This window comes from Macrosteles quadrilineatus, unplaced genomic scaffold, assembly GCF_028750875.1.
Source record: "Macrosteles quadrilineatus isolate MER2022 unplaced genomic scaffold, UCM_ALF_1.0 Scaffold_2__2_contigs__length_208266976, whole genome shotgun sequence".
Lineage (NCBI taxonomy): Eukaryota > Metazoa > Arthropoda > Insecta > Hemiptera > Cicadellidae > Macrosteles > Macrosteles quadrilineatus.
The window spans coordinates 63,062,859-63,082,423 of NW_026542595.1; the positions used below are offsets into that span (position 1 = coordinate 63,062,859).

Genomic DNA, 19,565 nt, shown 5'->3' on the forward strand with positions numbered 1-19,565 from the left:
GCACAAGATGGCCAACCTACAACAACAACAACAGTGGACAAGCGATATTGAAGACTCTGACCTACACCAAGCATGCATCGAAGCAGAAGAGCAAGAGCGAAAACGAAAGGAAGAAAAACTACTTCAACTGCTAGAGGAGGAGAAAGAGATTCGCCGCAAATTTGATCGTGTTTGGTGCGCTCAGCCTCGAGACAACATCGAATGGGCCGAGCACAATGCAGACATGGCAAGATGGAAAGAGCTCCATAATACAATAGAGGAGTTGAAGAAGTAAACTTCCAAGTACACAAGCGTCGCCGAACTACACAAAACGGCCTTTATAAAGGCCACCAATAAACTCATTCGTTTTACACTTTAGCAGACGCTCACTCTAGATACGTACGTTCGCACATGTTTTCCTTATTAATTGTAATAGTATGTAAGTTATTGTCATCCCTCATGTTTTATACAAATAAACAATAAACAAAACAAGGAAGCTATCCTACACTACAAGTGTAGAATAGCTTCCTTTTTTTAAAACACAAACCTATGACCTTGAAAACCATATGATCGCCCTCATACACCCCCCCCCCCAATTACACATCACCTATGACGTCACAAAGTGACGTAGCACCGGAAGCAACCATTTCCGCCTGATGGGCTTTAAACTCAATTAATTCACCCCATCTGCCCTGACAGGTGGTGTGATAGGAGTGACCTTAGGCTACTACTCTCTAAACGTTGTTAATAAACAACACTGATAGTAGTATAATGGTAGTGTTGTAATATAATTAATGTCTTTATCAATTGTGCAGTTTTTAGTATGAAATTTGCAACAGTTAATTAAATATGAAATTCAATGTTTTTCTTCATTATAATGTTATTATTTTTCCACAAATGGGAAACATTTCTTTTGTGAAGTCTTGTCATTAAGCGGACTATAATTGTTTGTAAAATGTTCGTATTTCTTCTAGAAAACCCTATCGTTAAGGGAATTCTCAAAAGTTTAACTTGTTAGAAAGACTATGTTTTGACATTTCAATGGGTTAGCGTTCTTTGTATTGATACACATGTCTTAAAAATATAATCTTTAATCCGGTGTAAACACGTCTTTAGAACTAATTGCCCTAGTTCAGTACAAAATATTATATTATTTTATGTGATTAAATTACTGTCAATAATTATGAAGGTAAGGCTATTATTTACTGAACCTTTTTACTTTGAAATGTCAAAGCCAATCTAAAAATTGATAATTTCCTCAATCTTATCGTTGAGACAAAAATAAATTTACTTATGGAAACCCAATTTACTTAATATTATAATTAAAGGCATAAAAACACAGTCCTAGGTTAATATCGCAACTTCTATAACATAGATATACAGTGTTTTACATTTCAAGCTTAGCTTGTGTAACAGTGTTTATGTGTTTAACGAGCAGGATTAGACGCCATTACATTTTTTATGCTATAGAAAAGTTATAGAACTGAAAATGGTAACAAATTGGTATACTTACTTAGCAAAAATGGAACCAACAACCATGAAGAGTGGCTCCAATAAATGTATTTCTGGCAGCGTTTATCAAGCCTTGCTCGAAATCAGTCATGATGGAGTTAATGTGCCAGGTTATCAAATTTTGACGGACGTACTGAAGCACTCTCGTATATACATCTTCAGTCTGGGATACCATCAAGAAGTAAACAACGGGGAATACCTAAAAACAAGTACATAAAAGAAATATGATAATATTACATCATTTACAAAATACTAACTATTTGTCGTGACAAATATAACTTTTGTTCATATAAAAAATATCATACTTCTTAACACTTTTACAATTTACAAAATCCAACTATTTATTGTTGTTTTGGTAATGGATGTATGAGTCTCAACGTGTATTAGCTATTGGCAAACGTGTTGACAATATTAACACATATTCCCTTATATTTTACATTTTTTTATAAACAATTTCTTGAACTTACTGCTTTCCCCCCGAGGTTTAAACGATTCGATTTATATTCAGAGGAGGTAGTTACATATTAATATCAAATACTGGTTTTACCTAAAAATACTGCCGCGGCAGCAAATCTGCTGACTGAGCGAACTTTCGTTTTACTTTTTGATTTTTACTTAAATATGCCTATATAACCATAGGTTTACGAGTAGTTAGGGTTGCTTCGCTACAGGGAGGGCTATACGTAAGTTTTTTTAGTAATAGCTTAATAGCTTATAAAATAAACGGTATCAGCAATCTGACAAATACTTTCTCCCATAAGCTTGTCAACAACCTTCATCAGGTGTAAGCGGTGAGAGTAAATATGATATTTTATAGTTATAAATCACAAAAATAGTAATAACTTTTGAACCACAATTGTTACAGCAATGGGGTGTTGTACTATGTTTTTAGAATTATAAGGACCATAACATATTAATTTTGACGAAAACCAGCATTTCTCCAAAAATTAAATTTTATGGTAATTTTATGGTTGCTTATGGGAAAGTTATATAAGTTAAAAATTTTTAATCAACAATATTTTTAACCCCTTTAACAGGGTAGGGGATGGGGGTGATTAATTTTTCTAATAACAAACCCTATTGAGTGACCCCTCATTTTTAAAGGGTTTGTCAAAAGAAATACATTGACGCAAACCCGAGGTAGATATTTCATCCATAGCCTAAATGGCTGGTATTTTTTGATGTATGTGAAAAACCACCCATTTTGGAATACCCACCATTTTGGCTAGGGGTGAGATATTCACCTTGAGTTTGCGTTATTGTGTTTCTTTTGACAAACCCTTTAAAATGAGGCGTCACTCAATAGGGGTTGCTATTTGAAAAAAAATAAGTTACCCCCTACCACATATCCTGTTAGGGGGTTTATACACTTTTTGTAAAAATAGCGGAACCTTTGTTAAGAATCAATGCTACAAACAGAATATTTCTATCTATTTCGGTTTTAAAAATACAGATTTGTTTCAAGACTTAATTCACACACTGTATAAGCAAATTACAACAGTTTACTTACTGTTATAATTTGATTTTTTTATTCTCTTCGTAAAAAAACTTTAAAATAATTAATATTCTTATTAGGGTCTTCAATCTGGTTTAGAAATAATGGAAAATTTCATTGTTTGTGGGCAAAAAAAGAAAAAATTAATATATTTTTATTTAATCTTTAATTCTGTATTAGTTCAATGCCTTCATGATTTTTTTGAACTCAGCCTGAAAATGTATTTTGAATATACAAATGCAATACGAGTACCTTATTATGAGCGGGTTTTATTATAAAAGATGTTATATTTATTATTTATTTTTCAAAAATTAAAATATTATCAATTTTATTTTAATTAACTCCAGCAGGTCAATGTAAAATGGTTATTAAAATGTAAAATAAAATGTAAAATTTCGATTAATAAAGCTATTTGTTTGGGGGCCATTGCAAAAAAGACAGACTAAATAGTTGATTTCTTTAATTGGTATTTGTATCAGCAAGTGATCTTTACTTACAACATTCATGTACAAGATGTGAATGCTGAAAAATTGCCGAAGGCCGTTTGGTCCCATTCATATACAAGTCCGTTGCTTCCTTAGGGTGGTTTTGAATTTCTTGTAATATTACCGGCTTCCGAAGCCGGTTGCCACAACCTCCCCATTTTCTTCAATCTCTGGGAGGAAAATACTTCCTCTTCCGTCTTCAATTCTTTGGAGATTTAAAAACGTGGGTCACGCAGGCTTTCGCCCAATTCTTGTAGAGTTTGGGGAATTGGTGGCTCGGATTTCAGTTTTTCCCGTGCCATTGCTCTTACAGCATTCAGCCTTGATACTGATGCTGCAGTATCAGGATCCCTTCCGTCTTCAGTTCTTTGGGGATTTAAAAAACGTGGGTCACGCAGGCTTTCGCCCAATTCTTGTAGAGTTTGGGGAATTGGTGGCTCGGATTTCCGTGTTTCCCGTGCCATTGCTCTTACAGCATTCAGCCTTGATACTGATGCTGCAGTATCAGGATCCCTTCCGTCTTCAGTTCTTTGGAGATTTAAAAAACGTAGGTCACGCAGGCTTTCGCCCAATTCTTGTGGAGTTTGGGGAATTGGTGGCTCGGATTTCCGTTTTTCCCGTGCCATTGCTCTTACAGCATTCAGCCTTGATACTGATGCTGCAGTATCAGGATCCCTTCCGTCTTCAGTTCTTTGGAGATTTAAAAAACGTGGGTCACGCAGGCTTTCGCCCAATTCTTGTAGAGTTTGGGGAATTGGTGTCTCGGATTTCCGTTTTTCCCGTGCCATTGCTCTTACAGCATTCAGCCTTGATACTGATGCTGCAGTATCAGGATCTCTTCCGTCTTCAGTTCTTTGGAGATTTAAAAAACGTGGGTCACGCAGGCTTTCGCCCAATTCTTGTGGAGTTTGGGAAATTGGTGGCTCGGATTTCCGTTTTTCCCGTGCCATTGCTCTTACAGCATTCAGCCTTGATACTGATGCTGCAGTATCAGGATCCCTTCCGTCTTCAGTTCTTTGGAGATTGAAAAAACATGGGTCACGCAGGCTTTCGCCCAATTCTTGTAGAGTTTGGGGAATTGGTGGCTCGGATTTCCGTTTTCCCGTGCCATTGCTCTTACAGCATTCAGCCTTGATACTGATGCTGCAGTATCAGGATCCCTGTAAAAAGTATTTCTTTAAATAGATATAAAAGTGAATAAATAGATATTTAAGTGTAACTTTCACATGTTACACATTTATTTTTCAACTTCATTACAGATTCGTGTGATGGTTGGTGATAATACATTACATACAAGGTATCCACAAGGTTTACTTAATCACCTCGTTACAACAAAGTTGTATTTTTGTACAAAAAACACTCTGAAACTGCTTAAAAGGTATATGTTTTACATTATAGTGAAAAATGCATTTTGAGGTTTGGAAGTTTTTCAGGCACGGCCTTCTTGATCTACTGATCTGACGCTGATGTCATAACTTAATGTTGGTTTATTGGCAGTTTTACGTCCATCTTTTTGAAAATCCATTTTGTTTGTCCTTTAACTTGTGAACAGTAAGCAAGCACATTCATGCACTTTTATTCATGTGATATCATGTTGCTATTCTCTAGAAAACCATGTTAATTAAGCTAGTCTACACTAGAGCAGCTTTTGTAAAAATGTGGTCGCTGACTGCAGGTAAAGAGAATGTTTTACGCCCTTATGATTTATTCAGGCCTAGTGCAAACTAAATAAATGGACTCTGGGACATGTTAGTCTTAATTAGGCCAGGTCACCATGGTCATTCTCCCGAAGTAATGGGACTGCGCCGTACTACTGCCTGTGCACCACCAGCTGATGGCGATGCCTACACAGCTAGGCCTATGTGTACTCCGGCCTAATACGGTGCTGCAGTGTCTGGGTAGCGGCCACCATGCCCTCGGCCCAACTTCTACCTCCTGCTACCTGGACGTCAGCAAGGTTTTTACAGTCAGGTCAGTCCAGTCCATTTGGAGAGTCTCGTCCATTGTGAAGAAATGTTACTCAACATCAACGTTTTCATTTAACTTATATAAAAAAAACCCTGTAATCTTTTTACCTGCAATTTAATTAATTAGGCTTTCATCTCTAAATTTAACTTTAATATTTTATTCTAATTTTAATTCCATTTTTTTTAAATGTTTTATATTTTTTCCACTTTCAATTTATTTTATTTCTTTAATTCTGCTTCACACCCTTTGATTGAGGGTAAAAACATGTTTTCCCTTGACGGTTATTTTACCGCATGGTATATATTTTATAGGCTTTGCGAGGCGACCACATTTGTTAACATTTGTAAATGTAATTCATGTTTGTAAATGTAATTTAAATTTGTTTGAAATAGTCCATTAAATGTTTTTACTAAATGGCAAACTTAGGCCTACCTTGAATGCGAATTTATATTTTTAAATTGAATTTTTTTTTAGATATTTTTAATACTTTAAAAGCTTGGGTTATTATCTTGGCTAGGGCAATGTGTTATTTATTATTGTTGCTTATATATATATGTACACACACACACAATATATTGAATGAATAAATTTATATTTGTGCCCAGCCAGCTCTTGTGTTGTTATTGTTGGTCCTCCACCTCAGCAATATTGTGCCGGAATCCCACCATTGATTTTGCGCTTCCAAGGGCTTCACGATTTTGATCAATGGAGTTGGGAGTTCGGTTACAGTACAACATCCAGTAAACTGGTTTAGTAACCTAGAAAAAGTAGAAAACCCTAAAAAAAAACTCTTAGGTTGTGTCTAGATCTACAGGAACTAAACAAGGCTCCAGAACACACCCAGAACTTTTTTTAATCCCTACTTTAGAGGAGATTAAATTAAAACCAAGCGGGAAAAGCTACTTTTCCGTGCTCGATCTAAAAGACGGATTTTGGCATGTCAAACTAGACCAGGAGTGTAGGTTGTGACAGCATAATAAAACTTGTTGTGTACAAATTTCACAAAAAACATAAGGGAAAACAGTTTTTTTTGTGTGCACCAAAGGTACCCTACATGATTGAAACAAATTTTTTATGTTGTTCTCCTACTTAATATCTTAGTTTTGAAGTATTAAAAAGTCAATTATATTTTTATTTCAATATTTTATGAACTTTCTCACATAGTGGACGGGAGTGACAAGTATGGACAGGCGTGACAAAAAAGTAATGCAAACTGGACGGGATTGAGGTTTCACTACTGTAATGGTGGAATTCAATACAAATAATACAATTACTGTGAAAATCTAACTTTTATTAATTGATTAAGGTTAACATAGTCTTGGGTAGACTAATAATAAGACTGGAGTCAAATGAATATTGGAAAAAACAAAGAAAATACTTATACTATTTAAAGTAAAAAAAGTATGAAAATTGGTACTTAAAATAGTTTAAAAAAGCTCATAATGAACACTACACTGATGTGATACTAATCAACATAAATTAAACACAATTGATCGATTTCTTCACTGTTTTCAACTTCAAACAGCCTCGAGGAAACTTTTATGGGCGGATTTAAGGTGCTCAAAATTCCATTTAGGGGGACACTTTGTCGAGCTTGATTGGCCAGACGAAAAAAGTTCCGGAACGTTTCATAAAGTTGATTGTCATGTCTTGGTCCGTGACTCCACAACTCCAGGGTACCAGGTGTTGTCGTAAATCACTGAAACCAGTCTCCAGGCTGGACATTTCCGCTGTGTCGGGCGCAGTAGTAGCTAAAGATGAAGTAAAGGATATTTAAAATGTAATTATGACAAGGATATCTCACGATATGAATCATAATAATAGTTGTATTAAGAAGTTATTTACTAATAATATGCAATAAACTATCTTGGTGCATTTTTAATTGTAAAAGGATACATTCCATATCATTAGTTTCCTGGAACACTGACAATAAGGTAGGAGACGCCGTCACATCATTGGTAAGGATATTGTTCGGAAGGGAAGTCTTTCCTGTATGGTCTGTTAAGGAAATATGTGAAGGCATTTTTAGTTTAAAATTGATATCAATTAATTAATTTAATTAATCAATTCAATTTTTGAATAATTGATTATTTGAAATTTATTGACTTTTAAGTTATTCAACTAAAATTTAATTTCATTTAAATTTAACTTGATGACATTTTTAATTATTTTAATTATTGATTCATTATTTAATCATTACTCGATTTTAATAAAATATGATTAAACAACTTTTTAAGTAAATAGTACAAATATACTGGTGAACTTATGCACAAAATAATCATTGAAAAGGATACGTTCAGCAATAATGCTGTTTGGCAATTCAAATTTCCCTGAGTCAATTGAGAAGTGGGAACAGATTATGTTTCCAGTACAATCTTTGCATGATAACAGCCTTACTCCAAGTGTTAAAGGATTTGTCCTAGCCCATGTAATCTGATGTATCTTCATTGTCTTTGGTATGGCTGTAAGAGATCTCGGTAAGCAGGAATAGACACAGGTGTAATTTGTACATTAGGTACCGGTATCAGCTATATAGCTTTGCTATTACCAGCATCTTTACTTTGAAGTATGCTTGTTTTACATGTGGGACGTTTCCTGTTACACGGAGTAGACTCTCTAACTACAGGAGAGAAATGTGTCAGTCTGTAATAATTTAATCTAATTTCTGTCGGAGAAATTACACTAACTGTAAGTATCCATTGGCCTAGGACTAAGATGTACCCTGTTACGCTGGACTACTCGATTTGTTCGGAACAATTTTACAATATACGAACTTGGTTTCGAGGCTACACCTGCCTGTTTCCCAGACCTTTTTGTGAACATTATACACATAGACATGATCCTACGTTTTGTGTTTCTATTATAGTAATTACAAGCTTTCTTTTGATTCTGGTTCAATTGTTTACCTATTTTGCTCCTATCATTACAATGAGGAACTTACAATTGACTTGACACAGGTATCTTACCCCTTAATCTACGACACATCAGTAACTGTAATTATAGACGTACTACGTAACTCTAGCAAGGCAGGATTTAAATCATTAAGGATAAAAATCTTTTCCATCCTCACAACCCTTAAATTTCTTGAAACTCCAAGAACTGAAAGATCCAAAAGGATTATTGTCAACAATAATCTTAGATGGTATATCATGAATTGAAAAGATTTTCTGTAACACAACTACAACATCTGTAGACGTTTTTGATCGTAACGTTACACATTCTACCCAATTAGAGTAGTAATCTACAAGTAACAGGAATATTGTATCACCATACTGTGACGGGTAGTCACCAAAAATTATTTTCTAAATTTTGGGATTATATTTTCAAAAGTAAAATACCTGGTAAGTGGATTTCACAATTCATACACCAGTGTCAGAACATTGGCATTTAGTAGACAGAATTCTTGATGACACGTAGCTTGCTCAATCGACCGACCAACAAAAACCGTAGACTTAGCAATTGTACTTTGGAGAGACAGAGGTTGGAGTTGACCGAAAGGAAGACACTTGGCCCCAGTCTGTTCACGGGGACGCTTCGCCGGTCACCGGGTTTTTTGGTAAGGTGATTCTTATATATTTAAACTTAAACTTTTTAAAGTCAGTGATTGATTTATGTTAATCGTTATCATTTTTATGATAATTGATTTCATTTATAATTTGTGTGAATAAATATAGTTACTATTAAATTCCTGTTTAAATATAATAACGTGTCAAAAAGAATTATAATTATTAGAGTTTTATATATAAATTTCATTTGCTTAGGCCTACTTATGTAAAAGGAGCCTGTAATTATTTTTATTTTATCATACATTTTTATTATTGTCTTTATTATTATCTTTATCATATTGTCCATCCACTTTATTTGAATAATGATTAAACATTCGTTTACCTCTCACTAAAGTATTCTTATTATTTAAATCGATCCCGGTTACGCCCCCGGTCACAATTCTAATCGTGGCAATACTCTGCTATGTCTATGCCTACTTTACTAAACGGAAGTTCAGGAACATCATGTGACTTCAGGCACATGCTCTTTAGCATTTGCATTCTTATCTTCTTCTTTTCTAGTTTGCTTGTAAAGTTGGCTTGGTTTAACTAACCATGTAGCCACACTACTTAATCAGTACAATACTCCCGGAGTTTTTTTATTTAATGTTAGCAGGATGCTAGTTAGGAAATTTTTTAATTGAATGTCTTGTTGAATTTTTAAAGTTTAGGTTTCATTATATTTCAAAGTTGGATTTCTGTTTCTTAAAAAAAAAGCTTCAGTAATGGTGGCCATAGTTTGCAATTCTTTTCCATTAGGAGCGTTTGGACAGTTGGTGGTGAATTTAATGTGCTGTTTTTGTTTTTGCACGAAGGCATTTTCTTATTGTAGGCTGGGCATTCTGTAAGTATGTGCTCTATTGTTTAAAACTGTCCTAGTTCACACTTGGTGCAATACGGAGATTCCCTCTTCTTCATTCGGAAAAGCCTTGTAGTCTTATATGGATGACAAAATCTTGGTTTACATATTAGAGAAGTGTCAGTACGGCATAGTTTGTAGTTACAAAACCATTGCTTTTGCGGTGTTTTAGGTTGTGTAAGGGTCATTTCATGCCAAATCAACCAATTTGACCATTATGTTAAACCTTGACCTCTCAGGTTTGCTTAATTTTTTGTATGCATGTCATACTAACCAAAACTAATAAAAATATAAATTTTTAGATTTTTATGACTTGGTTTTTGAGTTACAAAGCTTTAAAAATCCAAAAATCGACGTTTTTGAGCCGCGTTTTGAAATCTTTAAAATTGTATAACTCAAAAACAATTCCACTTACATAGTTCAAATTTGTGGCATTCTTTTTCATTTGAAATGCCCTTTATTGTGATATGTCACATGCCTATGTTTAAAAAATGTCAAAAATTTTGAAAAAAATTCAAAAACTTTTTTTTTTATTTCCAAAATGCGTCTCCTTGAATTTTTTTCATAATAAAGTATGTGATTTGTACCATATCTGACTACATGTACTGAAAATTTCAGAATGGGATACAAATGGGTTCTTATTGAAAAAAATATTTTGTCACAGTGCGCACCCTCTACACATGACAATGGGGTCATGTTATGTTATAGAGACTGGTATGGTAAATATGCACGGTTGTGTTAGTATCCTAAACAGATGAGATTCTGTACATAGTTGTTTTACATCTATTGTTTTTTTAAAGTTACTTAATTTATAAGGCTAGTTAAAATCTAATCCATCAGAATTTTTTAATAATTGATGGATCACCTTGTTACAAATGAGATCTCTTACCTTCTGGTGTTCGGTGTTGAAATTGCATCCGTTGTTAGTGTAAACCCAGTTTAAATTAGGATAGTAGTAAATTCATAAGTTAGTAAGTAGGGGTACCGTGGATCTAGGCCAAGTAGGCTACCCCCAGATCGAGGCCAAAACCACCCCTAGTGTTGTAGTTTAATCTTCAGAGGTAGTGAATACATATATGTTGAATGTTAGGGGTTGTTAGGGGTAGTTTTGTGGTATTTTTAATTGTTCTGGTTGGGGTTAGTGTGAGGTTCATGGGTTTGATCCTAACCCTGTAGGGGATGAGCTAGAGGTTTGCGGGTTTGATTCTAACCTGGTAGGGGATAAGTTAAAGGTTCATGGGTTTGATTCTAACCCAGTAGGGGTTAGTGTGAGGTTCATGGGTTTGATCTTTACCTAGTAGGGGATAGCCTGAGCTAGAGGTTTATGGTTTTGATTTTTTGTAAAAAAAAAACATTTTATTTTATTTTATTCTATATATATATGCTGTAGTGTATAATAAATGTTAAACAAATGATAATTCATGTATCCAATGTTAAAAACAGCTGAAAGAAGGGTTAAGTAGAACTTTACTGTTGAGTATAAAAAACGGCCTTTGTAAAGGCCACCAAATGTTGAATGTTAAATTTATATTTTATAGATGCCATGTGTTTTTGGGATGATGGGTAATCTGAATAATGCTTCTTTTTGTGGTTGGTTGTGTGTGGAGCTGTGTATGAGTTAGAGGTTCATGGGTTCAATCCTTTCTAATCACTAAACATTTTATTATTGGTTGGGGTGATATGTTGATTTTTGGTATGGTGTTGTATTGTAGTGGGAGTAGTGTAAGCTCTTGATCTTAGAGGTTTGTGGGTTTAATCCTTATCAATCACCAAATGTTTTATTTTTGGTTGGGGTGATATGTTGAGTTTTGGTATGGTATTGTATTGTAGTGGGAGTAGTGTGAGTCCTTGATCTCAGAGGTTTGTGGGTTCAATCCCGACCAATCACCAAATGTTTTACTTCTGGTTAGGGTGATATTTTGAGCTTTAGTATTGAAGTAGGAGTAGTTAACTTGTCTAGAATGTGGATCTATAATCCTATGGGATTGAGGGTATGATCTTTACCAACCACTGTCTGTATCATATACGGTTGGAGTGATTTTAGTGTTGTATTGTAGTTAACTGTCTGTGTATGCCTTTAGAGGTTTATGGGTTTGATCTTAACCAATCTATAAATGTTTTATTTTTAATTGGGGTGATATGTTGATTTTTGGTATGGTGTTGTATTGTAGTGGGAGTAGTGTGAGTCCTTGATCTTGGAGGTTTGAGGGTTTGATTCTTATAAATCACTAAATGTGTTATTTTTGGTTGGTATGATATGTTGATTTTTGATATGGTATTGTATTGTAGTGGGAGTAGTGTGAGTCCTCGATCTGGTTTGTGGGTTTGATCCTTATCAATCACTAAATGTTTAATTTTTGGTTGGGGTGTTTTTTTTGTTTTTATGGTATTGTATTATAGTTAACTGTTTGTATATGAATCTATGATTCCAAAGGTTTATGGGTTTGATCCTAACCAATCAGTAAATGTTTTATTTCTGATTGGGGTGTTATGTTGATTTTTGGTATGGTGTTGTATTGTAGTGGGAGTAGTGTGAGTCCTTGATCTCAGAGGTTTGAGGGTTTGATTCTTATTAGCTACTGCTTGTATTATATTTGATTGGGGTAATTTTTAATGTTGTATTGTAGTTAACTGTTTGTGTATGCCTCCAGAGGTTGTTGGTTTAATTCATATCATTCATCAATTGTTTTATTTTCTCTTACTATGGGTTTAGTATGGTATAGGGAATTAACTGTTTGAACCTAGGGTTATGGGTTCAACTCTTATCAACCACTGATTATTTCATTTTTGGTTATTATGATTTTGTATGGTGTTGTGTTCTAGTTAACTGTTTGTGTATGAGTCTAGGGTTGTGGGTTTGAATCTTATCAGTGAGAGTAATATTTTTTATGGTTGTGTAATATGTTTCTGCCAAATTAATTAGCTGTGATTTTCCCTTCTAAGATTGTATCTTTAACATAACCTTACTTGTATATGTATTCTGTATGCTTTTTTGCCAATGGTTCCTGCTAATGAATTAACCTTACTTGTGTTTGTAGGAGCTATTATTGGCTTTTCTGCCAACTTTTCCCTCCAAATAATATAACCTAACTTTATGTATTGCATATGTATCTGTAACATAACCTTATTTGTGTATGTAGGAACTGTCATCTGGTTTTCTGTTATTTGCTTTTCTGTTAACTGTTTCTGCCAAGTAACATAGCCTCACTTTATGTACTGAATATGTAGGTTTATTAAATAAATATTTTAGATATTCTGCTGAAAAAATAAGGAAAACAACTGTGAAAGCTAAAATGGTTTATTTATAATATCTATATCCTGTGGGGTGGTATTGCATCATCTGAAACAAAAATTATAATTAGTACACCACATCTGGTGTAGTAAATAGGTTATAACTTGAAAAAATTCCTGCATGCTGATTGGCTATAATAAGCTCTCTTCTGATTGGCCATAAGTAGGTGATCTGTGTAGTCATTGGTTACCCCCACCCCTCCCCTATTGTATATATATTGCTCTGTGTCACTATTGCATCACTTTGTTCTTAGTGATTGGCGAAGATGGATGTAAGTAATGTAGCTGCTCAAGTAGTTGATCCTGTAAACGTTGCAGAAGATTCTGTTGAAGTAGCTGTCCCTGTAAATATCTTAGATAAACATGAGAATTATGTAAAGAAATTTAGAATTCATGGAATTAATACTGTTTTTAAGTTTTCTAATCCTCCTGCTGAAACTAGTGAGATTGATTGGCTAAGACAAGGGTTTGGTCAAATTGTAAATGAGATGAAAGAAGTTTGTGAGGAGGGTGATCAATTGGGCTTTACTTTGCGATCTCTTAACCTAAAAAGTAAAGAGGGGTTTGTTGCTTTTCGCCCTGCAAATGAAGTTAATGAGGATGTTTTGTGGCAAATCTTTGGGGGAATTTTACAATCAAATTCTGAATCAATCAAGTCCACAGATACATTTCAAGTTGAATGTACCCGAGTTAATCTTCCTGTAGGTTTGGGTGGCCGTAAAAGATCAGGCTTGTATAACACCTTTGATGACGAATGTAAAGCTAGGACGGGGATTGTTGTAATTAATAATAAAGATAATTTGTGTCTTCCCCGTGCTATTGTAGTGGCTATAGCCAATGTAACTAAAGATCCTGAATATAGTGCAGTTAGAAAAGATAGAGCAAAAAGACAGACTGTTAGGGCTCAAGAACTTGTATGTAGAGCTAGAGTTGAGATGCCTGAGGGTGGTGCAGGTATTTATGAACTTGAAAAATTCCAGGACTTGCTTAAAGACTATAAAATCACTGTGTACAACTACAATGCTAAAGGTAGGGATGTGTACTTTGAGGGAAATGTAGAGAACCCCAAGTTTAAAATTAACTTGTTGTTTCATAACCAACACTATAATGTAATTACTAGCCTGACAGCTGCTTTTGCTTGTGTGTACTTTTGTGAAGCTTGTCATATTCCATATGATCACAAAGGTGAGCACCGTTGCTCAAACATTTGCTCACAATGTCAGACTATCTCACCCCCTTGTGTAGAGGAGTATGGGGGAATAACTTGTCTAAAATGTAACATGACTTACAAAAACCAAAGCTGTTTTATTGCACATCTAGCTGATAGATGTAAAAATGTAAAGAAATGTCTAGATTGTGGGAAACTAGTTTGGCTTAGAGAGAGGTCCAAGCCTCACAAGTGTGGGGAGGTATTTTGTAATCCCTGTAGAGCATTTAAAGATTCAAACCATAAATGTTATATGAAACCCAACAAGGGTAAACCTAAATCTAAAGATTATGTTTTTATTTTCTTTGACTTGGAAACCCGCCAGGATGAGTTCCTGCCCTCTGACCCTGAAAGTAAAGTACATAAAGTTAACCTGTGTGTCTCTCAGCAATTTTGTTACCAGTGTATTGAGGGAAAATTCTGTATAGCGTGTAAAAACCGTACACGAGTGTTTGATTCCAGCCCTATTAACCAATTTATGAACTATGTAATGTATGTGAGAAAGCAGTTTAAACATGTCTGTGTAATTGCACATAATGGGCAGGGTTTTGATTTTCAATTCTTGCTAAAGTACCTGTTGGAAGAAACAAAATTCACACCAGAACTTGTAATGAGGGGAACCAAAATTATCTTGATGAAAATTGACAATGTGAGGTTTGTGGACTCACTAAGCTACTTCCCCATGGCTCTGTCTGCTCTGCCTAAAGCCTTTGATCTACCTCCAGAGAAAAAGAAAGGCTTCTTTCCCCATCTCTTCAACACATTGGCAAACCAAAACTATGTGGGTCCTATGCCAGCTAAAGAGTACTATTGTCCTGAATCTATGTTTGAGAAATCCCATATTGACTTTGATAAATGGTACAGTGAGCAGGTTGCAAACAAGTATGAATTTAATATTAAAAAGGAGTTGCAGGAATACTGTATGTCAGATGTTGATATCTTGGCTCAAGCCTGTCTAAAGTTCCGCTCAATCTTTCTAAAAGAGTGTAATGTTGACCCGTTTCTTGAGACTGTTACCATTGCAAGTGCCTGCAATCTAGCCTTCAGACAAAACTTCTTAAAACCCAACACTATTGGCATCATCCCTAAGAACGGCTATCGATTAGTAGATAATCAATCAGCAATTGCACTCCAATGGCTTTCTTGGGTCGAGGAAACCAACGGGATTAGAATTGATCATGCCGGACGAGGCAAAGAAGTCAAAGTTAATGGGATGAAGGTAGATGGGTTTGATGGTAGAAACATCTATGAGTTCCACGGGTGTTACTGGCATGGATGCCCTAAATGTTTTAATTATAACCGACACACCCCGTTGAAGGAGGATCCCTCTGATTTATTTCATCTCCGTTATGAGAGAACCATGGCTAAAAATGCCAAGTTTACAGAACATGTGTTGGTAGAGATGTGGGAATGTGAATTCCGTAAGCTTAAAAAGGATCAAAAACTTAATCATCTAGACAGTCTGCCTATCTTGAACAATCTCCCACTAGACCCACGACAGTCTTTTTTTGGAGGTAGGACAGGCAATGTGAAATCCTATCATAAATGTGTTGAGGGGGAAACTATTCAATATGTTGATGTTTGCTCTCTCTATCCGTATGTTTGTAAGTATGGGAAGTATCCTGTAGGCCACCCAACTATTTATGTAGGGGATAGGGAGTGTCGTGAGAGAGGTATGGAAGTAGAGGGTTTGTTAAAATGTAAAGTTTTGCCACCTCATGATCTATATCACCCTGTACTCCCTATAAAAATGATCGATAAATTGATGTTTGTGTTGTGTAGGACTTGTGGGGAGATGATGAATCAGGGAGAGTGTAACCATGATACCGATAATAGGGCACTAGTAGGGACTTGGACTATGGATGAGATTAGGAAAGCTGTAGAGAAAGGGTATATTGTATTGGACATGTATGAGTTATGGGAGTACCAGGTAGCGACTTATGAAAATGGGGGTTTGTTCACCGACTTTATTAATAAATTTCTTAAGATGAAACAGGAAGCTTCGGGCTATCCAGAGTGGTGTAAGACTGAGGAAGACAAAAACAAGTATATTGCAGACTATTTGGGACATGAGGGAATTAAGCTGGAAAAAGAAAAGATTGTTAAGAATGGGGGGTTAAGATCATTGGCAAAATTGATGTTAAACAGTTTCTGGGGAAAATTTGGACAGAGGGAGAATCAGACTAAAGCTACAATTGTTAGGGACTCCAAAACACTTTTCCAAATGCTCTCATCCTCTGAAATTAAAGTTAATAGGCTCCAAACCGTCAATGAGGAGGTTGTAGTTGTTTCTTGGGAGTATTTAGAAGAGGTAGGAGAGCCTCTAAGCAACGTAAACGTTTGTATCGCGGCCTACACCACTGCACAGGCTAGACTCAAGCTCTATGAATATCTTGATGCCCTAGGAGCTCAAGTATTGTATTATGATACAGACAGTGTTTTATTCTATCACCGTCAGGGCCTGTATAGAGTCCCTACAGGAGATTACCTCGGTGAAATGACAGATGAATTAGTAGATTATGGACCCGGTTCTTATATCACTGAACTTGTCTCTGGGGGGCCTAAAACCTATGCATACCTTGTCTGGTCAACCAATCAACAGAAATTGATCCCAGTCTGTAAAATCAAGGGCCTCACCTTCAACTTTAAAACATCAAAGGTTGTAAACTTTGAAAAACTGAGAGAAATGATCCTAAGTGAAGTAAAACAGTCAATTGAAATTGAAGAAAACAGAATCAGAAGAACTAGAGATAGAGATATTGTTACCATCACTGAGAGCAAAGTGTTTAAAATCACGGGGCCTAAGAGAAGGTATGAAGGTCAGTATGACACTCTACCTTTTGGCTACAGAAAAGTCCAAAGAGACTTGTAAATAACTTTGTAACTTTTCATTGTAAATAACCTTGTAAATTTCTTTGTATATAACTCTCCTAATAAAAAAAAAACAAGTCTATAGATAAATACTTATGTATTATTGTAAGACCAAAGTGTAAATGTCTGTGTACTGTCACCAAGGCTGGGCTTAGCTGTTTTAAGACCTAGAGCAGACGCATAGGTTGGCCTAATAAGCCATAGAACACTGGTTTCCTACGATAGGCACAGACCAAAAACCTAGTGAATTGAGGAGCTCAGATTGGAAAGAACCTGTGCTACTCCTTGGAACGGTTTGGTGTATGTGTACTGTCACCTGCTTAAAGGCTGGGCTAAGCCGATGTAAGTCCTGGAGTGGATGATGGGTTGGCCTAAAACCCATAAAACGCTGGTTTCCTATGATAGGCACAGACTATGAATGTTAACCTTGGACTAACTTTGGCTGGATTACATAACTAAATCTATAGACTTGACAAAAAAAAGCTTTGTTCAAGTAAGGGAGAGGGTGTTTATAGCGACTACCAGGTAATCTGGACTGGCTATAAACGCTTAACCTGGCCTCACTTAATGAGGGGATAGTCTCAAACCCTATCCAATACAAAGCTACATCATATGTAACAGGTGTTAAGACACATAATTTCCATTATGGAAGGCATAGCGGAAGAACTATACCAAATGTTAATGTAACTCTTAGAGGATCAAACGACCTGTATAAAGATGATATAGAAGAGATGAAACCTAGTGGAAAGCTTGTAAACTACAACAAAAAGTATAATGGACAACTGAAATCGTTATTACAGATGGTTAAACCCAACAACTTTGCATCTTGATAGGGTGGTTCATTCAAAAACGTATGAGGAGAGAAGGTTAAACTCCTACTTAAATAAATCCCCATAAGAGCCTCTAGTTATGGAGGATGATTATAGCACTAATCTGTAAATAATACAAGTTTACCATATTGGTTTTACACTTGAGGTGTTAAAGACTCAAAAACAAGAAACTAGTGTTGTATTGAGTGAGAAATCAAATTATAGCCCATATTTAATACTTAATAAACATTCCAAGGTGCAAAGGTAACGTTATCACTGCTACCCGCAGTGTTATCCTGTGATAGTAAATAGTACATTTATTAGTGACAACACCCTACCTGTGATTTATGAGTGTAAGTGTCCGTGTGTGTGTATAAAGCCCTCTGATTGGCCCTCAAATGACTGACTTCTGTTCTGACCCTTTCTTCTTTTTAGGTGGTAAGTTAAAAGCTTTTGGTAAGGTAGATGAAGACAAAGCTAAGTAGCTAAGGGAGTCAATAAATCTAACGTTAGCAACCTCCATCAAAATAATTTTAGTTCCTCTTGGAACGATGTTTGGTGTGAATTCAGTCTCTTCGAGGATATACCTAAGTATAAACTGAAAGTCAAACCCTTGTCCGTTGTGTGCAATTACAGAGACATTTTTTGAAATGTTTGCAGGTTTCCATTACATAGTTCATGAACTGCTGAACGGGATTGCTATCAAATATTTTATAACGTTCTGAACAAGATTCATATTCACTCCTATTGATGCATTTAAAACAGAACCATTGTGAAACACATAAATTTACTTTATGTAACTTAGTCTCAGGATCTGAGGGTATGGAACCATCCTGGCGTGTTTCCAGATCAAAGAAAATAAATAGGTAGTCACGGTCTTTAGGGGTTTTCTTGTCCATCTAAATGTAGCATTTATGATTAGGATCTTTAAATGTACCACAAGGGTGACAATATACCTCTCCACACACATGAGTTGATTTACGTTTAGTTGGGAATATCATTTTTTTCACACCCTCGGCAGAACTTAATTGTTTTACAAATTTGTCTTTGATGGGCAATAAAGCACCGTTCATTTTTTAAAAAAAGCGGTTACAATAGCGACAAGATATGCCACCATTTTCCTCTACACAAGGAGGAGAGAAGGTGTGACAAGATGGACAGATGTTTGAACATCTGTGGGCTCCTTTGTGATCATATGGGACATGGCAAGCATCACAAAAGTACACATGCAAAAGCGGCGGCTAAGTTGGTAATAACATTATAGTGGTTATCATGGTAAAATAAGTTAATTTTAAATTTTGCATCACTATTCCCACCAAAGAAATATACATCCCGACCCTTGCTATCGTAATTATACACGGTTGTTCTATATTTGTTTAAGTGTGCCTGGAACTTTTCAAGTTCAGAGAAACCTGATCCTTCTTCAGGCATTCCTACACATGCTTTAGCTATAAGTTTCTTTACCCTAATTATTTGTCTCATGCTCTTGTCTTCATAAATACCTCGAATTTGTGGATCCATTTTTTGCATAGGCTTTACCTACC

The 19,565-nt window shown here is 35.5% G+C and overlaps 1 protein-coding gene across 1 annotated transcript; it reads left to right on the forward strand.

Moving 5' to 3' along the window:
- The first annotated feature begins 5,381 nt into the window (after nt 1–5,381).
- LOC128984320 (uncharacterized) lies at nt 5,382–17,213 on the forward strand. The gene is made up of 3 exons (XM_054403626.1): nt 5,382–5,442; nt 13,997–14,088; nt 14,913–17,213. Exons 1-3 carry the CDS (start codon nt 5,382–5,384, stop codon nt 17,211–17,213), a joined length of 2,454 nt encoding a protein of 817 aa, XP_054259601.1.
- Nucleotides 17,214–19,565: the final 2,352 nt, after the last annotated feature.

Excerpts from the sequence above, each read along its gene's own strand:
- LOC128984320 (XM_054403626.1), top strand. The coding sequence starts at position 5,382 with ATGCCCTCGGCCCAACTTCTACCTCCTGCTACCTGGACGTCAGCAAGG. Across the intron at positions 5,443-13,996 it reads AGCAAGGTTTTTACAGTCAG|TGCAGTTAGAAAAGATAGAG; the intron begins GTCAGTCCAGTC and ends TCCTGAATATAG. Across the intron at positions 14,089-14,912 it reads GATGCCTGAGGGTGGTGCAG|TACCTGTTGGAAGAAACAAA; the intron begins GTATTTATGAAC and ends TTCTTGCTAAAG.